The 26,527-nt window shown below is 36.1% G+C and overlaps 1 protein-coding gene across 14 annotated transcripts in view; it reads right to left on the minus strand.

Annotated features, from left to right (window-relative positions):
- Nucleotides 1-1,216: 1,216 nt before the first annotated feature.
- Nucleotides 1,217-26,527, minus strand: part of TBL1XR1 (TBL1X/Y related 1) — a 168,372-nt gene continuing 143,061 nt past the window's right edge. For all 14 annotated transcript variants that reach the window (XM_070242650.1, XM_070242646.1, XM_023623327.2 and 11 more), the window contains 9 exons: nt 26,115-26,178; nt 25,927-26,024; nt 24,631-24,691; nt 14,191-14,312; nt 13,973-14,047; nt 12,004-12,131; nt 11,264-11,429; nt 7,436-7,537; nt 1,217-6,019 (listed from right to left, as the gene is read on the minus strand). In XM_070242650.1, coding sequence (XP_070098751.1) covers nt 5,993-6,019; nt 7,436-7,537; nt 11,264-11,429; nt 12,004-12,131; nt 13,973-14,047; nt 14,191-14,312; nt 24,631-24,691; nt 25,927-26,024; nt 26,115-26,178 — 843 coding nt within the window. In that variant the 3' untranslated portion in view covers nt 1,217-5,992. The remainder of the gene's footprint in view (nt 6,020-7,435; nt 7,538-11,263; nt 11,430-12,003; nt 12,132-13,972; nt 14,048-14,190; nt 14,313-24,630; nt 24,692-25,926; nt 26,025-26,114; nt 26,179-26,527) is intronic.

Below are 26,527 nucleotides of genomic sequence, written 5' to 3' on the forward strand. Positions count from 1 at the left end.
AAAGCACCATAAAACCACTGTCCATAGTGTCTTTTCCTCCACTGCATTTTGCAAATGAATCTACTGGGGAAACAGTAAACTTGAATCTGATCTGCTATGTGTTATAATAGGTAAGAAATCTGATCTACTGTAAAGTATAAGAACCATGAAATTAAAAACAACCCCTCCTATGACTACCCAAACTGATTTCAGTTTTATGTCAAGCTTATATGGATTCTAATCCTTAGCAGTCCAGCACTTTTTGAAAAAGGATATTAATCGATGCCATGCAATAAAAGTTAACCCTTTGAAAATGAAAGGCGGTCAGCAAAGTTCTAGCAACTGCAGTAGCTTATCATTTCATCGAACATGACAAGGCTATGCCTGTGTCAGTTTCTGCTTAGGGGAACAGAAGGAAAAGGGAGAAGACCTGGAGAACACAAGTTTTCAAAGAACAAAAGAAAACAAAAAATATGCCCATTGATTCTTTAAAAATTCTCTAACTCTAAAGAAGTTGGGATTAATTAAAACTGGAAGGTGCCTAGTATCTTTTTTTCATAGATTATAAGGTTTGTTAGCAACATAAGCATCTAGCTAAGGGAGAGATATTAAATGATAATAGGTTTATATGAAGAAAAAAACATCATTCAGGAAGTTGAGAGTCCTGCCCTAGAAATCTTCAAGAACACACACACACAGTTTTGTGCTCAAATGCATGCTAAATCCGAGGTCTCTTTTAGTTTGATTACGTGAAACAATGTCCTTAAAATACAATATTGATTTTTCAAAATAATTCAAAAGTAATTGTTATTCCTTAGCTGATTAAATGCTCTATTATTCTTTAATAAAAATAGTAAATAATCCCTTCATTTAAAAAATCTTATCTCCTGCAAGAAGTAATAAAATAGTAAAATTTGTAATTTTATCTATGGGCTTACTTTAAACTATATATCTCGGAAAACAATATATTTACGAAAAACAGTGGTTTGGGTTCTGATGGCAGTTGTTATAATTGGTAACACCAGTATGGGAGAGAACAGACGTTATATATGTTATGAAGGCTAACTCAGAGCAAAAAAGTTTATTCTACAATAGAATATTGGAGGAGTAAATGCAATTAAAATGTAAACAAGAAACTGTAAACAAGAAATAGCATCCCTCTCTCTTTACTTGACTAGTAAATAGTCTATACAAACTATATAGATATTAAAGGTTTTATATATGTACACAGCCAACATAATATCAAAATATATTTTATTCTGGACCTCTTTCAGATCTGATTCAAATTACAGTTGTCAAAGCAATACAATGCAAAGGGAAACTGCAACAACAACAACAACAACAAAAAATGTGCCTAGAAAGGATAAAAGGGTCGCTGGGGACAAATCATTGTGATGTGGAACCAAAATACATTGTAAGTGTAATTAACATGGTCCAGGACAGCATAGAACATCTATATCAGTCTTCCTTACACAATAATCATGAAAACTGAACAATAAAGTTCTTTAACATGTACAAAAAACTGTCATGGGCTGGTTTACACTTTTACAACAGTTTTAAAGTTAACTGGATAACTAAAGAAATGATGCAGACATTTTAATCCAGTGCTATAGGTAGGCTCACAGAATTAGACCCAAAGGATTTGTAAAAATCAAAATTAGAACATTATAGCTACAATGTCAAAGTCAGGAAAGAAGAAAATTACTTCTGTATTTAGGGATTACAGAGCTACAAAATGCAGTCTGCGTGTTTGTGTTTTTAATGAGATGGATAAGTACATCAGACTAGATACAACATGCAGAATGTTTTCTTGAACTTATCCAGAAACTCCAAAGAAAACATCATGAAACAGCTTCCTACAAAAAAAATATATATATATGCCCTAGTTATTCACCCTGCTTCAACACTGTCAACGTAAAGGCAGAAAGAAAGAAAGCTATTAATACTTCAGAACTACTGATATAAGACATCAAATTTCTAAATCAGTGTATTAAAAAAGTGAACACTTCCTCTTTTTTCTCTTTTCTACATTTAACTAGAATCATGTTTAAAAAAAAAATTGATATTGAATGTGACACTTCAGAGCTACTACCAGAAGGAGTAATTCCTAACTTTCCAACCCTCCTTCCATCCCTGCTGATTCAGAAGGAAAAAGAAAACAAAGCAAAAAAAAAACAACAACCAGGGTCTCTTGTAGATTTGCTGCTATTCCCCAAAATGTTGGCATTTGCTGCCATGCCACAATGTTGGTCCACTGAAAAAGGATTCCTGTAGAAACTGTCAACAGTAATTCACCAAATCCAAGTACCATCCTTAGCATGCAAGACTGAAAGCAGGTTCTATGGAAATGTACAATGTGCTTAAGAAAATGAAAACTGCTTTGAAAAGAGTAAACAGCACTGCGTTTGAGATTTATTTTTCCGCTTATCTAGTAAAACCTAACATTTTTGCTCACATAAGGACGGTCATTTGTGATTCCTTTGAATAGCAAAAATGCATACTCCTCTTCCGGCCTCTACTCAATAATAGTTTACATTACTCTTAACAAAATCATTCTACATAAACAGATAGCTCCTTAAAAATAGTACTCTCTCAGTAAATCTAATTTGACAGAAAGAAGTTTAAGGAAAAAAGGAGTGCTTTTTAAGTTAAGTGAAAAAGTACAAATCTTTGGCCTTTCTCTTGACATTTTTATATGTCAAAAAGCAAAAAACCTTCATGTAATTCAATCTAATGATTACTTTTTGCACCATAATTTGTTTTTACACCACAAAAGGAGGCACTTTCAGTATCTGTAAAAGGTGTTTAATCCTAAAACATACTTACCTAGAGAATAATTAAAACAATTCAATACACTCTAAGACCTATTAGGAAATTAAAAGTTACCGCTTCTAAAAGTCATTTGAAAGTCAGCAATGGTACCTAATCAATGACAGGAAATGAGGATTGGAACAAATAGAAGAACTTATGGGACTTCCTACACAGAGGAGAAAGAAGATACTCCTGTAGGATGTTTAAGAGTGACAGCTGCTCTTCTTGTAGTCTATTTTAATCAGTGAGTATTCTATTCATTCAAGTTTTCCTTTCTATTTTTCCTTATGATAAGTTTCTTACAGTAGCTTATACAACGATATATAAGGAATACTATAGAAAATCTACTGGAATCAGTTGATCTTCAGGAATAAGTTCTCAGAAAAAAGTAGAAGGAAAAATGAGCAAGAACCTCAAATATAGAACTCTCCAGACTGTGAAACTTGGTCTCTTACAATCGTGTTACTGCTCAAATTAGAGGCAATCTTATTTTTGTCTGTTGGAGCAGCATCGTGGCACATCAGCAGGCAATGATGTTGAGAACAGCAGCAAAAATAAACAACTGTATGCTCACAAAGAACCCAAGCCTACAAAATGGATACCTTTCAGATAAAGTTTATACTTAAAAGACCCAAAACTTCAGGATAATAAAGCTCTGTATTTATAATCTTTTATATGTCCTATTGTGGCTATTATGCCTAAGTAAAATAGCTAAAGATTAAAAAAAAAAAAACAAAAAGAGAAGATGACAATACGATAAAAATGTAGCTGTTTTGGCAGCTCTATTGCAGAAGTTCTTGACTATCTTTTAATCAGCTGGGAAAAAAGGTCAATAACTGTATGCAAATGAATAAATTGTCCATATCAAAATACAAAAGTACTATCAATAATCACCTCTGACTTTCAGATTTAAATTCAGTGCAATTGACAAATGCATCGCGAAAGGAAAATGCAGCTTAAACATACTCAAAACATTTGTGTCTATTCCTGGGAGCACATTTAAAAATTATTGCACAGATTTTTTTATTTTTATTTATTTTTTTAAAACAACGACAGAGGTCAACCACAGATGTGGACCTCCAGCAATAAAAGCAGGATTTCAAGTGCCAGATACTCAGCATATTAGGTTTCCTACAGAAGTCACAGGGTAATAGTCCTAAATGTCAATAATGTGATCCAAAACCCTAAAAACAGCTGGCACAGAACCATCGTGAATGACTGCCTCTCTGGATGTAAATTTTAAAAAATATTATTACAGTATCATAGTCCCCACTAACAACAACTGGGGTACATATAACAATGTATTATGAAATTAAGTGTATTTATTCTCTTTATCAATAGCAAATGCTATCCTACCTTAGTAAAACCAAGACTTGCTTCAATCGACACTGTTTTCTAAAAATAGCAAAACAACAGCTGCTGAAAATCAAAGCTGCATTACTTGGGTTAAATCAGTTTCCACTTAAACTTAAAACATAGGTTAAATTTTAGCAGTAAAGGCCTCAAAATAATTAGCGACGGAAATAGTGTTATAAATTTGCTAAGTTTGATAATAAGCGATTCCTTAATTAAAATCTTCGAGATATAAATTTGAGACTATTGTCTTCAAAATTGATACTTCTGGATTCTTACATTAATCATGACAAACCCTGTTAATCACACAGATAAACTCAGCCCCATGCTATCATTTGCAAATTTTGTGTATTTTAGCTTTTAGTCACATGAGCACAATCAGAGGTTTGATCTGATACCTATACCTTTAAGAAAATACTTGATATTATGAACAGAGTAAAAGACATGATATAGTAGTGATTAACGAAAAAACATAGCAGCTTCATCTCTCTATATTCGAAAAAATGTAGTCGCAAGTACCACAAACCAGAATCAGAGCAGCAGGGAGGTTAGTGCAATCATACTTTTTAAAAAAAATTCGGAATCACTGCTATTTAAAAACACCTTGAAGCAAGTCTTTCGTTTTAAAGATCGTTTTTAAACTAAGGTAGCAAACATTTTGCCATGTAATGGCAGTGTTATATGCCGTTATCTTGCTTTGTATAAAGAAAAATAACATGAGAGATTTTTAATACTGGAGTTTGGTTACATTACATATTTAAGCTTCTACACAGAATGATGGACACTTTGAGAAGCTAATCCTTATCCAGAAACATTTTAATCTCTTTAAAAAACAAAGCAAAACAAACAAATAAACAAACAACAAAGAAACCCCAAACTTACTTTGCTCCTTTTCACAATAGTGCACATTTGAACCATAATTTAGTTATGGCTACAAAACATCAGAAGATTTTTATGCATCTTCTCTATGGTATTAAAAAAAAATTGTGCCCTTCTAGTCTTTAATTGGCAGAAATATGTCCCCAAAAAGAAACTACTGCATTTAAGCCACATCACCAAAAAAACAAAACAAAACAAAAACAAACAACCAACCAACCAACAAAAACAGAGCATAATACCCTTTTACTGATGTGTCTTACAGATTGACATGACCAAAGTCATATGCTTTCATTTAATTTCCAATTCCCCCTTCCACAACATGCACCAATTGAATATATGCTCTGGGAGCCATAAAATGTACCAAACATCTATCTCTTCAAAAGAATGCATTAAAATATTTTTAAGAATTTTTTTGTTTAAAAGGTGAAAAAAATATAAACAAGAAACTGATTCACTCCCTTACTTCATGCATCCATAAACTAAACCAAAAACAAAGTTTAAAAGCAAGAACAAACTACTGCTGCGAGTTTTTGTAAGTCCATTTTCTCTGTACATACAAACTGCTCAACTACCGAAGGGAAAAAAGAATATAATCCATGGTGTCTGCTGATTCAAAGGGGAGAAACAAGGCTGTCATTAGTATCCCAAAACTGGTACATGTATGGGCTGCTTTATAACGCATATTTCTTTCTCTCTTCCGTTTTTCATATCCAAAACTTCTAAATGCTATTTTAGGGGCACAGCAGATTAGATTCCAGCACTTGGTGAACAGAATTCACAAGCTGTGACAAAATTCTGTCATCTTCAGGGTGCAATTTTGTTTATATACACTGTATGTATATGTTTCTTTTCGATTTGGCTGTAGTGGACTGGCCATGGTTCAGGTGGGACTATAGCAGTACATGGGTCAGGACAGTCATTTTGGCTATGTACACATTCATAGTCGGTCCATGGCTTCCAACTAGTAGCGCTATTTCCGAAGGTCTAATACACAAACCTGCAAGAAATTAAAATAATCAACCAGTTACGTGTTAAGAATTTCATTGTAGTTTAACTTTTCTATAGTAGAGGTTGGAATCTATTTCTTTTTTCTTTTTTTTAAAGATTGGCACCTGAGCTAACAACTGTTGCCAATCTTTTTTTTTTTTTCCTGCTTTTTTCTCCCCAAATCCCCCCAGTATATAGTTGTAGATTTCAGTTGCGGGTCCTACTAGTTGTGGCATGTGGGACGCCGCCTCACCGAGCTCTGATGAGCAGTCCCATGTCTGCGCCCAGGATCCGAACCTAGTGAAACCCTGGGCAGCCGAAGCGGAGCACTCGAACTTAACCACTCGGCCACGGGGCCGGCCCCCTGGAATCTATTTCTTATACCCAAGTTCACGAAACTGGTAAAGCAACAGTAATCATTATAGTGGGCACTTGGCGAACGGAAATCAGATAACTTGTCTTAGTAAATGGAGGGAACAACCATGGGCTAATACTACAGGGAAAGAATCACGGCTAAAATTTTGAAGATTCACTCTCTGTCAATTAAAAAGTAGAAAAAATCTGTTCAAAATAGACCATTTCCTATCTCTTGGACCTTAATGAAAGATACTACAGACTATATTAAGCTATAGCTTCAGTAAACAGCTAATGACTATACCCTTTCCATCTTCCCTTTGCTTTCAAGCTTTGGGATCCATAACTAGTATTTCTGTAAAGAGCTGGACAACCTCATCCTGAAAGTCTCTCAGTGTCACACATTCCTCAGTGCAGGACTCTATTGCCTCTACTCCCCCTTCCCTGGGCCACAAACACTCTTCTGCAGGGAAGAGAAGGTAGAAATAGGCATTACAAATTCAAATCTCAGGGGCCGGCCCGGTGGCATAGTGGTTAAGTTCATGCGCTCTGTGTCAGCAGCCTAGGGTTCGTTGACTCGGATCCCGGGCGCAGACATGGCATCGCTTATCAAGCCATGCTGTGGCAGGTGTCCCACATATAAAGTAGGGGAAGATGGGCACGGATGTTAGCTCAGGGTCAGTCTTCCTCAGCAAAAAAGAGAAGGATTCGCAGCGGATGTTAGCTCAGGGTTAATCTTTCTCAAAAAAAAAAAAAAAGTCAAATCCCTCTCAGACTGCTGCTATTCTGCTATACTTAATTTCACTAATGAAGATTTATATTAAAAATAACTGTCCATTTCTTGATTATGAAGACACTCTTTTGGTAAAAAGAGACTAAATTTTGTTTACATTATTTGAATGAAATGAACAGGAAAACTATATAACACTTAGTAAAAAAGATCCATACCATAACATAAAATTTTGAAAAGAACACTTTTATAGTCACTACCATAATAAGCCACATTTATTGCCTATGCTATTACACACACAGACACATACCCATGCCTTTGGAAACACTCCATTATACTTACTGAACCATCTGATGCACTGGCTCCAACTTTGTCTCCTGCTGCATTCCAGCAAACTTCAAAAATTCCACCTGTTCCCCTATAGCTGTGAACTAGAGCACCTGTCTAAAAATATGAAAAACAGAATCTTAAGAATGATAACATATATTATTATAAGTCCAAATATTGAGGGAAAAACATTATATGGCTTTATTTCTAGCAATCGGAGGTAGGATTTAGCTTCAACTCCAAAATAAATACAAGTTCTGAAATACCAGAAGTGTGATATGATGATCCTTTTATAAAAACATAACACTAGCTTCTTCTCAACAGATTCACAAACACATTCAGCTTCTCCAGGATTGATAACCATTCTTAGCTAAGGTACCTTTGGCCTCTATGACACAGTTATCAATGGCTAGAGGTAAACATTCAATGTATGACTTGAAATAAATTATTGTTATTGAAGGATGCGTGAGTTTGGCCAACATGTAGAGGAAAAAAATAAAGCTGTATTTCTTTGGCAAAACATCCTAAAGAGGAAGTATGATAAACTAGTAAAGACAATCCCAATTCCAGTCTAAGGCTGTCAGCTACTCTATATTTATTGAGTAGTCCCTAAGCTGGAGAAGGTATAAAAGAAGCTAAAAGAATATACGTACATTATCCTTGAAAGATGTTCCATGTTAAAAAAAAAAAAAGTACAACCAGCAACACTAACAACTTCATCATCAATTTAGCTGAACCCTAAGTATAACAAAATTATTTCACTCCTTCAGCAATAGAAACCAAAATCATTCAGCTACCACTGAACGATTAAAGCTCAGTACAAATATCCTACTAGGAAGCCAGCCATTAAACAGGGCAAAGGTCAAACGTTCTGCTGTGAGAAATTGGAAAACAATGAAAAATATGCTTCTGGTGTTCTGCTGTGACAAACTGGAAAAGTCTCTCTTAGCTTCATGGTGACCTGAAAGGTCAAACTGGAGGCAGCAGATCTACCTAAAAGCAACACGGTAGCAAGACATGTACCTTGTGAACACCCCCAGACAGCCAAGCCTAAGAGAATCACCTAGCTGGAAGACTGTCCCCTCGCGTTCCTCTTCAAAGTCAGTGTGGCAATACTGCAGAAAGCAGAGACGCGCTGCTCCAGCTGATCATGTTGGGAAGGCTCAACTGTTCCTCCCTACCTAAAAGTTCTCACCATTTAAGAGACTAATGAAAAAGTATGACTAGAGTAGGTCTTGAGTATCTACTGTTAATTAGGAGAGAAAGGAGTGGCACCAACAAAATCTAAAATCTGCTGATGTATAGAAAGTAAAATCTATAGCTATAGGACAGTCAATTACAGGGTTTTAAAAAAACCAAAAGTTTCTTTCAAAAGCACTTACCAATTTCTAAGCTTGAATTAGGCTATAATTGAACCAAAGGAGCATGGTTACCAAGTCAGAGCTATGATATTACCAAAGGCCAACGGATCACCAACATCAACATCTATCCAAATCTGTATGTATGTTTGGACCAGACTTCAACATTTTACCTATCAAATGCTTAGGTAACATATCACCCAAGTAATGAAAGAAAAAACTAGATGTATATATGACAAAAGGTAATGACTTTCTCCTACACTACAAATTCACTAGGTGCACTTTACTACTTTCAAACTTAAAAACAGTAAAATTATTTTTTTTTCTTTTGAGGAAGATTAGCCCTGAGCTAACTGCTGCCAATCCTCCTCTTTTTGCTGAGGAAGACTGGCCCTGAGCTAACATCCATGCCCATCTTCCTCTACTTTATACATGGGATGCCTACCACAGCATGGTTTTTGCCAAGCAGTGCCATGTCCACACCCGGGATCCGAACCGGAGAACCCCGGGCCACCGAGAAGTGGAACGTGTGAACTTAACTGCTGTGCCACCAGGCCGGCCCTGTAAAATGATATTTTTGATACACAACAGTGATACAACAGAATACTACAGATACTTGCTCAAATGCCTTTAGCCTAGCCTAGGCCTTTACCCTAGCATTTATCTTCCATTAGCACTTGATAGTTCTATACCCAAATTTCATCTAAATTGATTTTCTCACAATGGAGTAAATGAGTGACTGAAAATGTATACACCAGGCAGATTATCTACAGATTAATATCTAAAAGCCCTCTGCTACTCAATCACAACACAAAGATTAACTTGAAAGGAAAGCCAAGAGAAAATATAAACTATTAGAACTAAGAAGAGCTCAGCAAGGTTAATGGATTCAACAGCATTATGCCAAAGCTTATCGTGTTCCAAACACGAGCAACAACAAGTAAAAGGAACATATTTTTAAAAAGATGCCATTCATGGTAACAATAAAATCCATAAGGCACCTTGGAATAAAAGAAGATCTTCATAAAGAAATTATAAAACTTGACTAAAGGAAAACAAGATTTAATGAGGGTGACTTACAAACTTAAAGTTATGAAAACTATGCTAATGGTGAAGGCACATACCAATGTATCGATGGAATGTTAGAGAATCTATGAACAAACCACACAAGAACTTACGAAAGAAGGGGCATTGAGAAACAGTGAAGGGACAACAAATGGTGCCCAGATGACTGGTTATCCACATGCAAAGATAAAGTTAGATCCCTACCTCACACCATACATAAAAATCTATTCCAAAGGAGTTGAAAATACAAACAAAAAAACAAAACAGTGGGAGTATAAAATGAAAGATTCATAATGCTTTTATTCACACACAAAAAGTTAAGGAAGAATGAAAGAGAAACTAATAAAAATAGTTACCTGTAGGGGATGAAGAAGAAAATGGGAGCCAGATTTCTCAGCATATACCTTTTTATAGTGTTTTGAAGGACCATTTGAAAGTATAATTTAATCAAACATAATAACTGAAAATAATGACTTATGCAAAATAGTCTGACCAACTACAATGGTCAGCTACACTAGGAGAAATAGCCCACAATAACTTACTATGTGTGTACTACATCCAGGAGAGATCTGATCATTGGGTGGGCTGAGTTGAGTGATTGTTATCAAAGTAACAGTACATGGAGCATAAAAACTAAAACACTAACAAGACAAAAAAATTAAAGCATCAGGTTGTTTTCCCCACTTTTAGGAAAAGATCTCTACAGCACCATCCCTAAAAATGTAACATAGTGTTAAGTTTGTTTCTGATAAATTATTGTGTTCAGCCATAAAATCTTGTCCATTAGTACATTTTTTTACTTCTCATATTTAGCTCCTTCAAAGACAATTCTTTAAGAAAATAAAGAAATCATACAGCTTATCCAAATAAATACATCTTAAACTCTCAAATTTTATGTCTGCAAAACTATTATAAAAAAATAAAACAAAGAGGGGCCAGCCCGGTGGTGCAGCAGTTAAGTTCACACATTCCGCTTCAGTGGCCCAGGGTTCACCTGTTTGGATCCTGGGCACAGACCTATAGACCGCTTGTCAAGCCATGCTGTGGTAGGCATCCCACATATAAAGTAGAGGAAGATGGGCATGGATGTTAGCTCAGGGCCAGTCTTCCTCAGCAAAAAGAGGAGGATTGGCGGCAGATGTTAGCTCAGGGCTAATCATTCTCAAAAAAATTAAATAAATAAATAAAATAAAGAACCCAAATTTATTTCTAAATTCCCTACATTATGAAAATATAACTTTGGTTCAATCTTTATTTAGCTGTAAATACCAAAAAAGCACTCATTTAAAAACTAAGTGAATTAACTAATTGAATTAATGCCACAAAAGGAATGACAACCAAATAGGAAAAGAATATTTGTATAGGCAGATGCTTCTTACTAAACATAACAATACTTGACTATTAAATAACGCAGACATACCTGTGTGTTCCAGATGTGCACACATTTGTCAAAAGAACCGCTTGCCAGGTACCTGCCATCAGGACTGAAAGCTACACTGTACACAGGCTCTTGGTGTTTTGTCAAAGTATGGATGCAAATTCCTCGGTCTACATCCCATAATCTAACAGTAGAATCAAAGGATGCACTGACAAGGGAGGAAAAAAATTATTTTATAAGTAATGAAGTACTCTTGGCCCCACCTCCAATCTATAATATTCAGCCATTCCTAATAGCTAGTTACAAATTCCTTATGAGAAGCAGGTGGGCTGTTAAGAAGGAAGTGTTCTGGACACAAAGCTATAGAGGAGAAAACGCATCTTAAGGGCATCTCCAAGTTCCTGAACCAGAAGACATAAAGGAGCTAATTCACTGTATTCCTTTGCTTTTTAAATCATTTCTTTATATTGATCCATGGTTTTGAACATTGTATTGACTATATTTTTAAGCTTTTTTTAAATGCTGAAGAAACTTTATTGCACTATGCTTCAATTAGTTGGGTTTTAATCAATATTTGATATGATCAGTAAATATTTCATATCTCTAGAGATAAAAATCCACTACGACCTGAAATAATAATAAAATTCTTAATTTAAAAGTACGCATTAAAAAAATATTCCTTGCAGGACACATTCCCATTTGATGGACTCTCCTAATTTCTGTCATATTAGAATTTTTTTTTAGAAGACTCATAAAAAAGAAAAGTAAAACAGAAATATTACCTTGCTAACATAAGGTTGGCATTTGGATTATTTGTCCCTGGCCCTGTTGGACTCCATTTGATAGTATAAATTTCTTTATTATGTGCTTGCAAATCATGGACACAATTGTCTTGTTTCATACTCCATATCTAAGGAAAAAAGAAAAATGTATATATTTATTTTTCCAGACAAAGGGTACATTTAAAATACTATCTTGCCAGTCCAAAACATAAGTGGTGTAAACAGAAAATGATTATAGAGATCAAAGGAATATTTGCAAAGAAATTAAAATGTAGTCGAATATATGTAATATTTATCTCTTTTAAAAAGGAAAATTAGCTTTAAATCTTTGCCAAATATTCACTATTGTGAGTTTTCAGGATTGAATTAATTTTAGTTCTATGATTACTTTTGATGGCTTCAGATGGTACAAACTTCAACATTCAATAAGTTCTTTGAATAATGACTGCAAAATGTTTAAGGCATTCGTTTTTAAGCTGTTACTTAAATAAAGGATCTACATTATAAATTCCTCTTAGAATTTAGAATCAGGAAATACTTTAAAATGGAGAAGGGAAAATAGACAAACAACTTACAAATAATATGAGCCATGTATGACACCAAAGCACAGGCAACCAAAGTGAAAAAAAAAAAGCCAAGTGGGCCTACTTAAAATTAAAAAACTTCTGCATAGCAAGGAAATAACAAGTAAAAAGGCCACTTACGGAACAGGAGAATATATTTGCAAACCATATACAAAAGGGGTTAATTTCCAAATTATATAAGGAACCCCTGCAACCCAACAGCAAAAAAACTAATAACCCAATTAAAAAATGTGCAAAGGACTTGAGTAGACACTTCTCCAAAGAAGATATACAAATGGTCAATGGGTATATGAAAAGATGCCTAATGTCACTAACCATCGTGGAAATGGAAATCAAAACTACAATGAGATGTCACTTCACCCCTGTCAGGATGGCTATTACAAAAAAAGACAATAAATGCTGTCAAGGATGTAGAGAAACTGGAACCCTTGTACGCTGTCAGTAGGAATACAAAATGGTGCAGCCACTATGAAAAACAGTATGAAAGTTCCTCAAAAATTAAAAATAGAACTACCATATGGTCTAGTAACCCCACTTCTGAGTATTTATCCAAAAGAATTAAAATCAGGATCTTGAGAAGATACCTGTACTCCTTTGCTTACTGCAGCATTAGTCACAAAAGCCAAGATATGGAAACAACCTAAGTGTCCATCAATGGATGAATAAAGAAAATGTGGTATGCACAAACAATGGAATATTATTCGACCTTAAAAAGGAAGGAAATCCTGCAGTATGTGACAACATAGATTAATCTTAAAAATACTGCATGATTCCATTTATATGAGCTATTCACAAGAGTCAAACTCACAGAAGCAATGATAAGAATGGTGGTTGCTAGGGGCTGTCAGACAATAAAAAAACCCACAAATTCATGTTAAACTGTGGATGTTGGCACATCAGCTAGGCTCACCCACCAACCAAGCAGCTCTCTGCTATCCATCAGCTTCCCAGCAAGAGTGATATACATTCACACCACAGCAAAATCAAATTAATACAATTCACAGAATTTCAGTCAAATCCACGAATGCTACAAAGACCTTCGTTACTTATTAGTCAAATCTTTACATGGACAAATAAACTTTAAGTACACCAATACGACTTTCTAACAGTAAACACAATTTATAACAGCACATTTCTTAGGATCATAATTCCCATCATACACTCATCCCTTTTAATAGGATTCATTTGCTATATTCAAACATTTGAAGTACTTCACACAAGAAAATATACAATACAATGATTAACTATTAACAAATAGAGCAAGTCCTCGTCCAGGTTTAAGTAGCCCATGATCTGTAAGAGAAACATTCTCAACAATCTGAAAATGGCCAATGCCGCCGCACTGTGTGATGCCTCACCCCACTTCTCCCCACTATCCAGATTACCTTCAAAGTCATGTCGTCAGAACAGGAGGCCAGAAGATTGCCAGTTGGGTCCCATTTGATAGCATTTACTTCATTCTAAAAATAACAGTAAATATTCACATTTTTATTTTATAGACTGGGTTGCTCTTTGGATATTAAACATACATACTTCAAAACCACTCTGAAACATTACTTATTCATCATAATCACTTTAAAGGCGGAAAAAAAAGGTTTCTCACCGTGTGTCCCTGGAATGTTTTAATCGGTCTGTCTTGTCCTAATTTACAGACATGAATGCACATGTCTGTACTACAGGAAGCAAAGGTGTTGTTGCTCTGCCAATCAACGTCCAACGCTGGTGCTGAAGAGGAAAAGAGGCTGGGTTCGCATTCACTGCACACCTACCGAAATCTGCGAGCTTTAGTTTTAAACCATGGTTGCACACTATACGTATGCCAGTAGGAACTTAAACATTTCACTTTATACTTTTTAAGACACTAACAGAATTTTTTAAAATTACGGTATCTAAATATCACAAATATTAGTAAATTTCAGTTTAGCCTGCTGTAAGAACAGCCTATTAGAAAGTACACTGGCCTGGTAATCAGCTGGGGTTCCTGAGCTGGCTCCATAAATTACTAGCACTAGATTCTCGCTTTCTCATTTGTAAAAGGATAAAGTTAAACGTGATGCTGTACTTCCCTTTATTTCTAAAACTCTGTGAGTGTTCAACGGACAAGAAACCTTGGCTCTGCCACTCCCTAACGAGTGGACCTTATGCAAGTCACTTTAACCTCTCAGGCTATTTTCTTCATCTAAAAAATGAGGATAAAATCTTTAAGCTTAGTACACAAGGATATTGTGAAAATCCAGTGAGATGATGTATATGGAAAGTACTGTAATTATAAGTTGGACAAATGTTACACTGAATAAGCATCATTCCCTTTATCTACTCAACTGATAAATGGAATACTGCATAGGATTCACAAATACATTTTCTTTTAAGTGATTCTTGTCAAATCTCTCTTAACATCCGCATCATTGAATTGAAAATCTCAGAGGCACAAAAGCTGGTTGACATTTAATACTTATTTTAGCTATGATATGATTAAAGATTCTATCCTTTCATTTTCCCCTGCTGCAAGATACAAAGGCTCTCTATAATTACCCATGCAGATTAAGGTAATGATAGCAAGTGGGTTAGGCAGCAGGAGCGTACCAAAAACACTGGATTTAGAGCAGGAGTGGACACATTATGGCCCATTAGCCAAGAATAGGTTTTACATTTCAACAGGCTGGGGATGGGAAAATTCAAAAGGTGACATGCGATCAAAAGAAGATCTGTGAATGTGAAAATCATATGAAATTCAATTTTTCATGTTCATATATGAAGTTTTATTAAAACCCAGCCAAGCTCCTCAGGTTATCTGTGGCTGCTTTTGCACTACAAGGGCAGACCTGACTAGTTGCAAGAGAGATTCTATGGCTGCTAAAAAAGGTGCTTCTGGCACTTTACTGAACAAGTAAACCATTTAGAGCAAAAACTTAAGAGACGAGGAGAAAAACAGGAAGGTTAAAGTTAAGCTGTATATCCTCATTATTAGAGACATAAAACATGCCATGAAGGGGATCAGAACTGGTGTCTACAGGAAGGAAAAAACAAAACCACTCCCTTATTGGGTATATCCAAGTTGAGATTAAATATATTATAAATAGGTATTTTGAGCACCGTTAGACTGATGAGCCAAGGAATATGTCATGTGTAAGAGCTTGCAATTATGGACAGGAACAGCAAAAAGAAAGAAAAAGGAAGAATTAAAGCATTTATGACTCAAAAAAGAAAATTTAATCAGGATTTTTAAAACTATAACAAAAGATTTTTAAAAAAGACAAAAGACAACAGTGAAACTGGTTTCATTAACTTTCTAAGGACAAATCAGATAAAAAACTAAAATGTAGAGTATAGTTCAAGGAAGCTAATGGTAGTAATACGACCAGACCTTATGGAAGGATTAGCTTTGGGTACATTTCTGCAACGAAAACTGGGAATCAGGACCCCACCTGGATGGAGTCAGTAAAGGAAAGTAATACGTACAAGATGGAAAAGGAAATGTTTAATAGAAACTAACTATGGAAGGGGTATGGAATTTGATATTATATATAATATTTAATCCTCTCCCTGAGTAACTTTATGAAAAGTACAGTGGTATATAAAAAATTAACATAAGTTCATCTTTCCTATAAAAATTTCCAATTATGAGAATTCCCACCAGATTAAAAACATAACCAAGACTCATAATTTTAGAGCTGGCAAATGGAGTAACCAGCAGGCTGTTTCTATGACTGTCACACGCCAGCACTGCTTTAGGTGGCTTCTGCTCTCCCCCCGCCCTCGCAGACCCGCTCCACCTGTGCCGCGTGTCCAGTTCGCAGCCTCTGGGTGCTCTGCCGCTAAATGCTCCCAGTGGCAAACTTCTTCAGAGAACCGGCCTGCTCTGCTGCTGTCTATGTCCCCCCATTAGTGACGAGTACCCAATAACGGTTGGTGGTATACAGTTGGCAGGGAGGAGTGAAAGGGGGAGATTCAAAAACCTAGCACCCTTGGCTCAAGATGAGAAAAACTCTGGGGTGTCATCAACAGAGTCCTGTCGAGATCAGGCTGAGGCTGAGCCTTCTTCAGAGAAATTGCTCCCTTTCTTGGCTCCTTCCTTCTTTTCCATCCTGTTTCCCACAATTCCTCACTTGCTTTTCCTGGGAGGGTTTCCTTAGTAAATCGCTTCACTCAAATGCTTGGCTCAGTCTACTTCTGGGAGAATCCAGCTAAAATCAGCCAGTAAACAAAAACACAAGCCCACTTTGACCAGCCCTGGGTATGAACTCTGTTGCTGTTTGTGTACACCACGACTTCTCAGAGCAATGGAGATAACTGTCCCATTTGTCAGCTGCTCTCAGGTCCACTCCTTACCACACTCTGCTCTGGCCCCAGGGGGCCAACGCCTATAAATGCCAGATCCCAGGCTCCCTGCCTACTGGTTTCCAGACGGGTTCATGCGGTGGAACACACTGTCAAGAAACCACGGTCAGGAGAAACAGAGAGGACAGGCAATTTTGCTCTCCTCTTCTCCTTCAGGCTGGGTCTCTGGCGGAAGCTATGATTACTCCATGGTGCCTGTTCTTGCCAGGCAGCAACTCCTCTAAGGTTCCACTTCCCACTGGGCTCTTGGATCCTGCCTTCTCTGTAGTCAGGTTTTCCGCAGCTGCTATACTCTGGGTTATCTCATATTCCTGTTTTTCACTCCTCCAACACCTGTGTGACTATTTCCTTGTATTACATTCTCTTTCTTGGATTACCTGTTTTAGATTCTGTTTTTGTGCCTGGAATCTGATTCATAACTACTACACTTTCATTTTGCCCTTGAATATTATTACTTAAGGTATCATAACAAAATCATGATATCCTAATCAATATCAATTTCAACAAAATGTTTCTTTGGTACATAATCTGTTCTAGTGTTAAGAAGTGGAAAACAGGGGCCTGCCTGGTGGTATAGCGGCTAAGGTGGCATGCTCTGCTTCAGCGGCCTGGGTTTCACAGGTTCAGATCCTAGGCGCAGACCTACACACCCCTTGTCAAACCATGCTGTGCCAGTGTCCCACAGATGTTAGCTCAGCGACAATCTTCCTCAAGCAAAAAGAGGAAGACTGGCAGCAGATGTTAGCTCAGGGCCAATCTTCCTCACCAAAAAAAAAAAAAAAGAAAGAAAAGAAAAGAAAAGTGGAAAATAAAGGCCTAAAAATCTAATTACTTTAGAAGACAACTAACGGTATAGTAAAATACTGTGAAGAAAGCCAAGTATCTGTTATGATGCACCAGGGTGTTAATTTAGTACAGAGCTGTCTGCAAAATATTAGATAGGAGGCTGAGAAAATAAGCAGCAGCATTCAAACAGATACACTGTTAGGTTCAGAACAAAACAGAAACAAACTATGTAACCAGGTAAAGATAACTGGGAAAGGTGGGGAATGTTGCCACATGAGTTGTATGTTAACGCTTCTTTGATATGCCTGCTCATAAGATACATGCTTATAGATTGGTGTAATCTAGGCACACATACCTCTTTAACTTTCTTCCTAAATTAAAATGAGTCTAGGTAATATAAGTTCTTTAATATAGAAATATATCTCTAACATAAAATATATTTTTATGTAGATGATATGTGAGAGGTGTGTTTACTATCAGTAGTCTCATTTTATACACAACGAAAGAGCCTAAGAAAAGCTATTTGTCCAGGGTTGCACAATCTTCTAAAATCTTGGAGCTAAGATTCAATTTCTGTCTCCTCCAATTCTGATTTATTTTTGTTAACCTGTGCATCCTTTGTAACTTAAAAAGGTAATAAAACCTATGAGAGAAGAGGAGAAAGGCATTTACGTCTCATTTGCTTTTTTAAAAAAATAATTTTAGGGGCCGGCCCGGTGGTGCAGTGGTTAAGTTCACATGTTCCGCTTCTCGGCAGCCTGGGGTTCGTCAGTTCGGATCCCGGGTGTGGACATGGCACCACTTGGCAAAAGCCAAACTATGGTAGGCATCCCACATATAAAGCAGAGGAAGATGGACATGGATGTTAGCTCAAGGCCAGTCTTCCTCAGCAAACTCACCTATTTAAAGTGTACAATTATATAGTTTTGGTGTCACATTATTAACTATTCACAATGCTGTGCAACCATCACCACTATTTCCAAACCTTTCATCACCCCAAACAGAAAACTCTATAACTAGTAAGCAACAACTCTGCAATTCCCCTGCCCCCCAGCCCCTGATAACCTCTAATCTTTACTTTTGGTCTCTATGAAATCACCTATTTTAGACATCGCATATAAGTAGAATCACACTATTTGTTCTTCTGAGTCTGGTTTATTTTACTGAGCATAATGTCTACAAGTTTCATTGATGTTGTAGCATGTATCGGAACTTCATTTCTTTTTATGGCTGAATAATAACCCACTGTATATACAGACCACAGTTTTGTTTATCCATTGCTCTGTTGATAGACACTGGGTTGTTTCCACCTTTTGGCTATTGTGAAAAATGCTGAAATGAACACTAACGTACAAGAATCTGTTCAAGTCCCTGCTTTCAATTCTTCTGGATCTATACCTAGGAGTAGAACTGCTGGGTCACATGGTAATTCTAGGTTTAGCTTTTTGAGGAACTATCATACTGTTTTCTACAATGACTGTATCATTTTACATGCCTACTAGCAAAGTATAAGGATCCTAACTTCTCCACATCCTCATGGACACTGTTATTTGTTATAGCCATCCTAATGGTTATAAAATGGCAACTCATTGTAACTCAACTAAAATCACAATCATGCTTTATCCAAGAGTATGTGGGAGAAAGCAGAGCATAGGAATTAAAATACAGTAATTTAAAAAGTATGGCAGACTTCCATTTCAGGTGAATATGGAATAATAGGGATGAAAGAATCTGGGAGACCAAGGCAGCTAGAATTCACAGGACAAAGTACTGGAAAGGAGAGAGCTACACAGACAGAGAATTCGGAAGACCCGCAGTGGGTCCTACTCACATATTCAGCTGAGTACTAATGAGCACAAGTGTGTGAAGATACTAGCTGAGACCTGGGAAAGAAACACTCAAAAGGATGAGAAGAAACAATGCCTGATACTCAAGGCTGGGAATGATGCCTATACCACCAGTCAGACTAGAAAACCTCATGATTCGTGGAACACTGGTTAGAGTCTACTTCAGGTTCTTGTGTCAGTACTGAGAAATCACTAGCCCTATACTGAGCACTGTTTCACTGCCATTTCACAAATCTTGTAAGAGTCAAAAGGATCAAACCACCTCCAAGTAACAACTGTGTCCCAGAACAAAGTTCATGAATATTTATAAGAATAAAAAATATCCAGCAACCAACAAGGTAAAATTCACAATGTCTCTCTTCCAATCAAAAGTAATGAGGCATGCAGAGATGTAAGAAAATACAACCACAATGAAGAGAAAAATCATATCATCAAAACTGACCTAGAATAGACATGGATGTTAGAATTAGCAGACAAAGACATTATAGCACTTCCAGCTATATACCATATGTTCAAGTAGTTAAGAAGAGACATGGAAGATATAAAAAAAAAGCTCTAAATCAGACTTCCAGAGATGGAAACTGAAACATGGGAGATGAAAAATGCGCTGGATGGAATAAACTGCAGATTAGACACTGCAGAAGGTTTTCGAACTGAAAACAGCATAGAAACCAACCAAAATTTAAAAAAGGGAACCGAGCATCAGTGAATCGTGGGATATAAAGAAGACTAATAAACATGTAATCAGAATCCCAAGTTAAAAAAAAGGAGGGGGAGAATATTTGAAAAAATAAAGGTCAAAATTTTTTCAAATTTCACGAAAATTATGAACCAATAGATCCAAGAAGCTCTAAGGACAAAAAACGTGAATAAAATTATACCAAGGCACAACATATTCAAATGGTTCAAAATCAGTGATAAGGAGAAAATCTTAAAAGCAGCCAGGGAAAACAAATTATGTGCAGAATAATAAGAATGAATATAGTAGCAATTTCAAATAGAAAATAATGTAAATGAGAAGAGAATAGAGTAACATGTTCTTTAAAGTACTAAAAGAAAAAATCTCTGTCAACCTTAGAATTCTATATTCAACAAAAATACCTTTCAAAAATAAAGGTGAAGTAAAGAGTTCCTCAGATATACAAAAGTTAAAAGAATTCATCAACATCAGATTTGCACTATAAGAAATATTAAAGTAGTTCAGGCAGAAAAGAAATGATACCAGATGGAAATATGTATCTTTGCAAAGCATTGAAGAGTGTTGGTTGCTATATAACTAAAAATTATCATCTAATATCTTTAAAATATCACTTGAGGGTAGATGGTGATAAGTTAAAGATGTGTACTACAAATCCTAATGCAACCATTAAAAGAAAAGATTTATAGTTAATAACCCACCAAAGAAGCAAAAAATGTAATAAAAAATATTCAATTACTCTAAATGGAGGCAGAAAAGGAGGAAAAAAAGATAACCAGAAATATGCTTAATCTAAATGTAATCATATCAACACTCACATTAAATATAAATGGTCTAAATATTGGCATTAAAAGGCAGAGGTTGAGGGGCAGCCCAGTGGCAGAGTGGTTAAGTTTGGTGTGCTCCACTTCAATGGCCTGGGTTCGTGGGTTCAGATCCCAGATGCAGACCTACATTACTCATCAAGACATGCTGTGGTGGCAACCCACATATAAAATAGAAGAAGATTGGCACAGATATTAGCTCAGGTCCATTCTTCCACAAGCAAAAAGCAGAAGATTGGCAACAAGTGTTACCTCAGGGCCAATCTTCCTCACTAGAAAAAGAAAAAGAAAAAAAGAAAAGGCAGAGATTGATATTGAATGAACAAGCAATATATGCTGCCAACATAAAATATACTTCAAAATAAAGACATCAATAGAGTGAAAGTAAAAGGATGGAAAAATATATACCATGCCAACACTAATCAAAAGAAAACTGCAAGACTTATATTAATATCACACAAAGTAGATATCAGAGCACGGAGAAGAAAATGGGGGGGGGAAGGGTCATTAACAAAATGATAAAGGGGTCAATTCAACATGAGGCTACAACATTCCTAAATGTTCATGCCCCTAATAATATTGTTTCAAAATACTTGAAGCAAAAACTGACAGAGTTTCGAAGGAAATAGAAATTAATGTGTTTCCAATTATTGCTGACGACTTCAATATCCCTCTCTGAATAACAGATGGCATGAGTAGAGAGAAAAATCAGTAAGGCTATAAAGGATTTGAAGAATATTATCAAACTTGACCTAAACAACATTTACAGGAACAACGAAATTAAATTAGAAATCAATATTACAAAGATCTCTGGAAAATTCCCAACTACTCAGAAATCAAAACACTTCTAAATAACCCATGGGTGAAAGAAGAAATCAAAATTAAATTAGAAAGTATTTTGAACTGAACGAAAACAGAACATATATAAAACTGTGGGATGTCACTTAGTAATAGCTATTAGAAGTAAACTTATAGCACTAAATATCCATATTAGAAAAGCAGAAAGGTCTCAAATCAGTGACCTCAATGTCCACATCAAGCAAAGCGAAAAAGAGCTAATTAGACTGACAATGAAAGCATGATACATAAATAACAAATTAATAAATTATGGAATTCATCAACATTAATAACTTCTGACTTTTGAGGGACACTTAAGATAATGCAAAGACAAGCCACAGACTGCAAGATAATATTTGTAAATACCTGATAAAAGACTTGTATCCAGAATATATAAATAACTCACAAAAGTCAATAACAAGAAAATAAATGAAATGCAAGGTCCAAGATTTGAACAGACACTTCACTAAAGACATAAAGATGGTAAATTAGCATGTAACAAGATGCTCAACATCATTAGCTACTAGGAAATGCAAATAAAACCACAGTGAGATACCACTACACACTTATTAGAGTGGCTATGATTGAAAAAGACTAACCACATACCAAGTGCTGGCAAGGATATGGCAGGACTGGAATAGCCACTGCTGGTGAGAATGTAAACCAGTTTGGAAAACGCAAACTTTAGAATACAGTTTGGCAGTTTATTAACAAGTTAAACATATATCTACCATACGATCTAGCCATTCCATTCCTAGTTATTTACACAGGAGAAACGAAAACACAAGTCCATGTAAAGACCTGCACATGAAGGTTGATAAGTTTTATCTGTAATAGCCGAAAACTGGAAACCACCCAAATTTGCTTCAATAGGTGAATGGATAAATAAACTGGTATATCCACACAATGGAATACTACACACAACTGAAAAGAATGCAAAATAATTATGCGGCATGAAAGAAGCCAGACAAAAAAAGAAAAGATACTGTGTGATTGCATTTACATAATGTAAACTAATTTCTGGTGACAGAAAGAAAGTGGTTGCCGGGGACGGGGGGCGGGGTGGTAGACAGGGGATGGGGGAGATCACAATGAAGCTAACAGATGTATAGATGCATTCATTGTCTTGAGTGTGGTGATGGTTTCAATGGTATAAACATATGTCAAAATATGTCAAATTGTACAATTTAAATATGTATAGTTTATTTTATGTCAATTATACCTCAAAAAAGCTGTTAAAAGAAAAAAGGAAAAAAAAAAGCATGGCGAGAAAGCATACAGTGGGTAAAAAGCTTGTTTCTTTGTAAAATGCCTTCAATACCACCGACCTCATCAGGTTGTAGCTAGGACTAAATAGGATAATGTATACACAGAGCAGCATCTCTAGCACTAAGGTAGCACACATTATACACTAGCTAGTAACAGTACCATGCACAGACTTATTTCAATTTCCCATCATTCCTATGAGGTAGGAGAAACTTTTGGGTGGACTGGCCAGAGCCCCAAGAGAATTCTATGTGCGTGAGGATTAGAAGCAAAGATGAAGATGAAATAAAACAGGTAAACAAAAACTGATGTGTAAATGCCTACTAATGTGGAAAGCTTTAAGTAAGCTGAATTGTTTAACATAGTGCCTACAAAGTTATGTTACCCAGATACTACAGAAAAACCATTTTGTACCTTATGTGGCTTGTTTAGTCACACTAAATAGAGAAAGACAAAAAAAGCAAAATGCCAGAAGCTATAAAAGTTTCAATTTTAAAGGTGACACTGTGCCATTGGCTGTTTGTGAAAAAGATGTCACCAAAGATTTGAAAATAAGCAGAGTGACCGTTAGTCAGCCTCCAAATCAAAACTCTTCCCAACCACAACAAAATCTTGAAAGAAGCACTTAAATAAGGTAGTACTAAAACTACTGTTCTAATCGTTATTAGGCATCTTGTTCCAGTTTAACATTAATTACTGTCATCAGGAAACTCCCTGAAAGTAGGCACCACGGCTTTAGGCTGCAAGGGAGTGCAGGTACTAAACTCCATTGGGTTGCATGCCCTGGTGCATCACTGTGTATCCAGGAGGAAAGAGCACACTATGTCAGGGATCAGATTTATTGTATTTAAGTACCAAATTATTTCTTAAAAGAGGAATTCATCTAAAGCACCAAAGTTTTAGCACTACTGGGAAAGCCTAACTTCTATTTCATGTACACAGGATGACAGATTTCAATACATCACTCGAAAATGATAAATGACAACAATACTTAAATTTGTAGGAGTTTATACAGTACTTCCATATACATTATTTAGTCTTATCCTCATAATAAATAGGTATTACTATTGTCCTTCATTTACAGATAGAGAATATGAGGCTCAGAAAGGTTAAATGACTTGCTCATAGTCTTAAAGCTTGTTAAGCAGGGTGGAACTGACATTGTGACCTCAGACCTGCTGATTCGAAATCGATGTTCTTACTACTAAATAGTAGCAACTCTAATTGCACCAGGCTGCAAGTGGTTTTTATGGTACATTTCACAGAAAACGTTTGATGATTCTCTGACAATTAACAATCTGAAAGTCAGGGAACATCAACTCCTCAAAAGACTAGTAACAAGATTGATATTTGGTATTTCAAGATTTCAACTGAACTATATGCTGTTAAAAGTTTAACCAGAAAAATAGAAGAAAGCTCCACTTCTCATGTAAATTTTGAAGATTTACCTGAATGAAAAGGAAACTGTTGCTTGGCTTCACCAGTATGTGCATCCCAAATAATTGTAGTCTGAGATTGAAAAGAAAAGAAAAATACATCGTTAAGAAGTTAAAAGGAGTTTACCATAGATGCATAAATTAGATGTCTAACTATATTAAAGCAATATGAAATGTCAGAGAGGATTAATTTTTAACATTTAGTTTACCCCAAATAGTTCAACAAGGCTATACTCCATTTGGGGTGGGGATGGGGGAGTGACTATTAACCAGTTTAATTTTTCCCTGGTGATTTTTCATCAGTCAACTTAACTTCAAATAACAATTATTGTTTGTCTACAAAGTACCAGACATCGTATTAGATTCCTTAAGAAACTCCATTGTAATAGTGTATTTAACATAAGATTTTTATAGCTGTTTAGCTAGTAGGAGGCAATTTCTTGGTTAATAAAGTAACCTGCTAATTCTTAATATTAAGATTTTTAAAGCTCACATTTATGTACAAAGGCAGCTTGAATTTTGACAATATTTAAAACAATGTCTTTTATATTACATCAAAGTATGACATACAAATCCGAACAGATATATTCGTAATTCCCTTTAATACCCTCTCATCACTAATTTTGTTAACTTTGGGGATGTAACATTGTATAGTGGCAGTGACCATTCACAGGGCTTTTCCCTCCCATTCCTGACCTCCATCACTTTTCTTTCCTCTTTTCTCTCTACTTACTTTTTTGACAACACACTCAGTTAACTATGAGCATGCACTTTCCTGGATTAAAATAATCTTGAATCTGTATTCATTTGGGGAGGTGTGGTAAAGGGGACGACCTAAGAAAATCTATTTTACTTTCAATCTATCTATATTTACCAGCCTTGGATGAAAAAAGCTGGAAAGATCCTGCATGTCTGACATTTTCCATGAAGTACCAAGGGCTCAGCTAGCAGACTGGCTCTAAGACTTCCCAGGCAATCTCTCCAGAGCCACATTCACTGATGACATGAACTAGCGACCGCAGCAGGGAAGCAAAGAATCCAGGAGGTAGGGAATACATTACAGCTCAAATTCCAGTGAAAAGGAGGAGAGGTCACACGGATAAAGAATAAAGGGCATTCTGATGAGCAGATTCAGGAATGAGCCGACAGAAAAGCTAAGAAAGCATTTTAATTACTAACATAAATTTGTACCTGAATTTCCCCAATATGAATGTTTTATTGTTTACGTGAGTAGTGGAGAAAATATTACTTTCAATTATACTCTGTAACACACTAACCTTTATAGAACTTAGTTTAATGTTCTTTTACCTTGTCTACTCCAGCACTTAGAATGAAATTTCCTTTCTTATTCCATTTTAATGCAAATATAGGGCCTTTATGCTGTCCCAAGGTGCTAGCAAGGTTGCCTAATATTCAAAAAGAAAAACATTAAAATTACTTCAAGCTTTATGACTTAGATCAACAACAATAAAAGAAAAGAAAAATGCTTCACTTACCATCTTTAGTCCATATTCTGGCAAACCCATCGTATGAACCAGTTGCTAGAAGTGTACCTTCACTCTGTCAGAGAAACACATTTCTTTTAATTATATAATCTAGGAAGGGGATTTAATTGTTATTAGAATAGTTCATGTTTAAATCCCATGGACAGCAGATCCCTGGCATTCTCTACTCCCATACTCTCCAGTATTGCCTATTTGGGAGGGCCACTGAAGGCCCAGAAACCCCCTTCGCTGCTGCGAGGCTAGCGTGCCGGCAGCATTTAGTCAGTGAGCGAGCCTTATATCCAAATCTCCAGAATGGCAGGAACTGCTCCGGAGCAGGATCAGTATCACCCGTATGCATGTTAGGGTCTTCTGCATTCTCATGGATGCACAAGACTAAAGATGGGGGTACGGTGGTGGACTGG

This window comes from Equus caballus, chromosome 19 (assembly GCF_041296265.1).
Source record: "Equus caballus isolate H_3958 breed thoroughbred chromosome 19, TB-T2T, whole genome shotgun sequence".
Classification (NCBI taxonomy): domain Eukaryota; kingdom Metazoa; phylum Chordata; class Mammalia; order Perissodactyla; family Equidae; genus Equus; species Equus caballus.